Genomic DNA, 1,576 nt, shown 5'->3' on the forward strand with positions numbered 1-1,576 from the left:
GAATATCTATGCTCACTTAAATGGTCTGATGCTTATTAGTTAAGATGCATGTAAATTCGTGTGTCCCCAAGCCTTGGACTGAGAGTTTGGACCTATGGGTGATGGCCAAGCTATATATAGTATGGACATGTGCGGATTTGTCCTCACTGCCCCCTCATGGACATACTATATCTTTAAGTGCTTGGGACATCATGGCCTAATGATTTTCCCTTGTGTTCATGCTACACACGTGAGATTCTATGGGATAACTCTTTGTGCCCTTTCCAATATCAGTTTTGCATCATGTTTTGGACCAGGATGGCCAATCCGGTCATGCCATAAAGTGTATAATTTTGTGGGTAAACCATTCTGGTTACCATGATTTTTGCCTCTATCTTACTGATCTTGGCATAGTCTAGATCAATAGAGAATGCATGTATAGTCTACACTACTTTTCTATGGTCTTGGGCGATTTTCATAACTCTGAAAGAACTTTTGTTTCATTTTGCCTATTGTATCATTGTGGAAACCATTCTTATATCTCTATATAACCTCAATGGGTTTCTCTGGGTGAATATAAAGCATCTAAATGCTTGCCCTTATACATATCTGGCCATAGCCCTTAATGTGTACCATACCCGCAATTTATAAACTCATATTGGCGTTTTCAATAATAAAACTATTCATCTTATTAAATAAAATCAGATAAGATAATAGAAATAAAGTAAACTCAAAGAAATCATATTATTAAAAACGTAAGTAGCAAAGCAAAGCAAACATAAATCAAAGCAAAAGCACAAAAACATAATGTCGAAATCATCTCATTCTCTTAGGCAATCTGAAGTCTCATAATCCATAAGGTCATCCTGGTCATGATCAAAATCGTTTTTCCCATCATGGTGGACCAAATGGGCTTCTGGATTCTTCTCTTTCTGGCTCTCTTGATTGAGGTCACAAAGATGTCTGGGAGTCCTACAATTCTTTGCCCAATGGTTATCCATTCCACACCTGTGGCATACTGATTTGTACGAGTGTGGTGTTTAGAGATACCACTGCTTATGCCTCGACCACGGCCATAGCTGGGACCGGCCATAGCTGGGACCACTACCACGGTTATAGTGGTTCCCTTTCCCACGGCTGTGTGAGCTATAATTGCCACGCCCACCACATCCTCTCCATCCACCATGGCCTCCTCTACCATAGCCATTTCCATAGCTGTGTGGTTTATCATGATGGACGTGGTTACTTTCTTTGGTGGGTTCTTTCTTTTCCTCTACAGCCTTATTGGCTTCAGGTAATGGAGTTGATCCAGGAGGTCTCATCTCACTGTTCCTCATGAGCAACTCATTATTAGCCTCAATTAATAATAGGCATGAGATCAGATCAGTATACGTGGTGAAACCTTTCTTTCTGTATTGTTGTTGCAGCAACACGTTGCTAGAATGGAATGTGGAGAAAGTCATTTCCAACAAATCCTTCTCTATTACAGTCTCACCACAAAGTCTCATCTTGGAGACAATTTTGAATAGAGTTGAGTTATATTCATCCATGGTTTTGAAATCCTGGATTCTCAGATGTTTCCAATCATATGTAGCCT

At 39.9% G+C, this 1,576-nt stretch overlaps 1 protein-coding gene across 1 annotated transcript; it reads right to left on the reverse strand.

Annotated features, from left to right (window-relative positions):
- Positions 1–800: 800 nt before the first annotated feature.
- LOC106344384 lies at positions 801–1,529 on the reverse strand. The gene is made up of 2 exons (XM_013783775.1): positions 1,030–1,529; positions 801–987 (listed from the first exon to the last, which is right to left on the reverse strand). Exons 1-2 carry the CDS (start codon positions 1,527–1,529, stop codon positions 801–803), a joined length of 687 nt encoding a protein of 228 aa, XP_013639229.1.
- Between the last annotated feature and the right edge of the window lie 47 nt (positions 1,530–1,576).

Source organism: Brassica oleracea, chromosome C5, assembly GCF_000695525.1.
Source record: "Brassica oleracea var. oleracea cultivar TO1000 chromosome C5, BOL, whole genome shotgun sequence".
Classification (NCBI taxonomy): Eukaryota; Viridiplantae; Streptophyta; class Magnoliopsida; order Brassicales; family Brassicaceae; genus Brassica; species Brassica oleracea.

Bases quoted from the DNA above. Each gene is read 5' to 3' on its own strand.
- LOC106344384 (XM_013783775.1), bottom strand. From the start codon at position 1,529: ATGGATGAATATAACTCAACTCTATTCAAAATTGTCTCCAAGATGAGA. The intron at 988-1,029 runs GTATCTCTAAAC...AGTATGCCACAG, and splicing joins TGGTCGAGGCATAAGCAGTG to GTGTGGAATGGATAACCATT.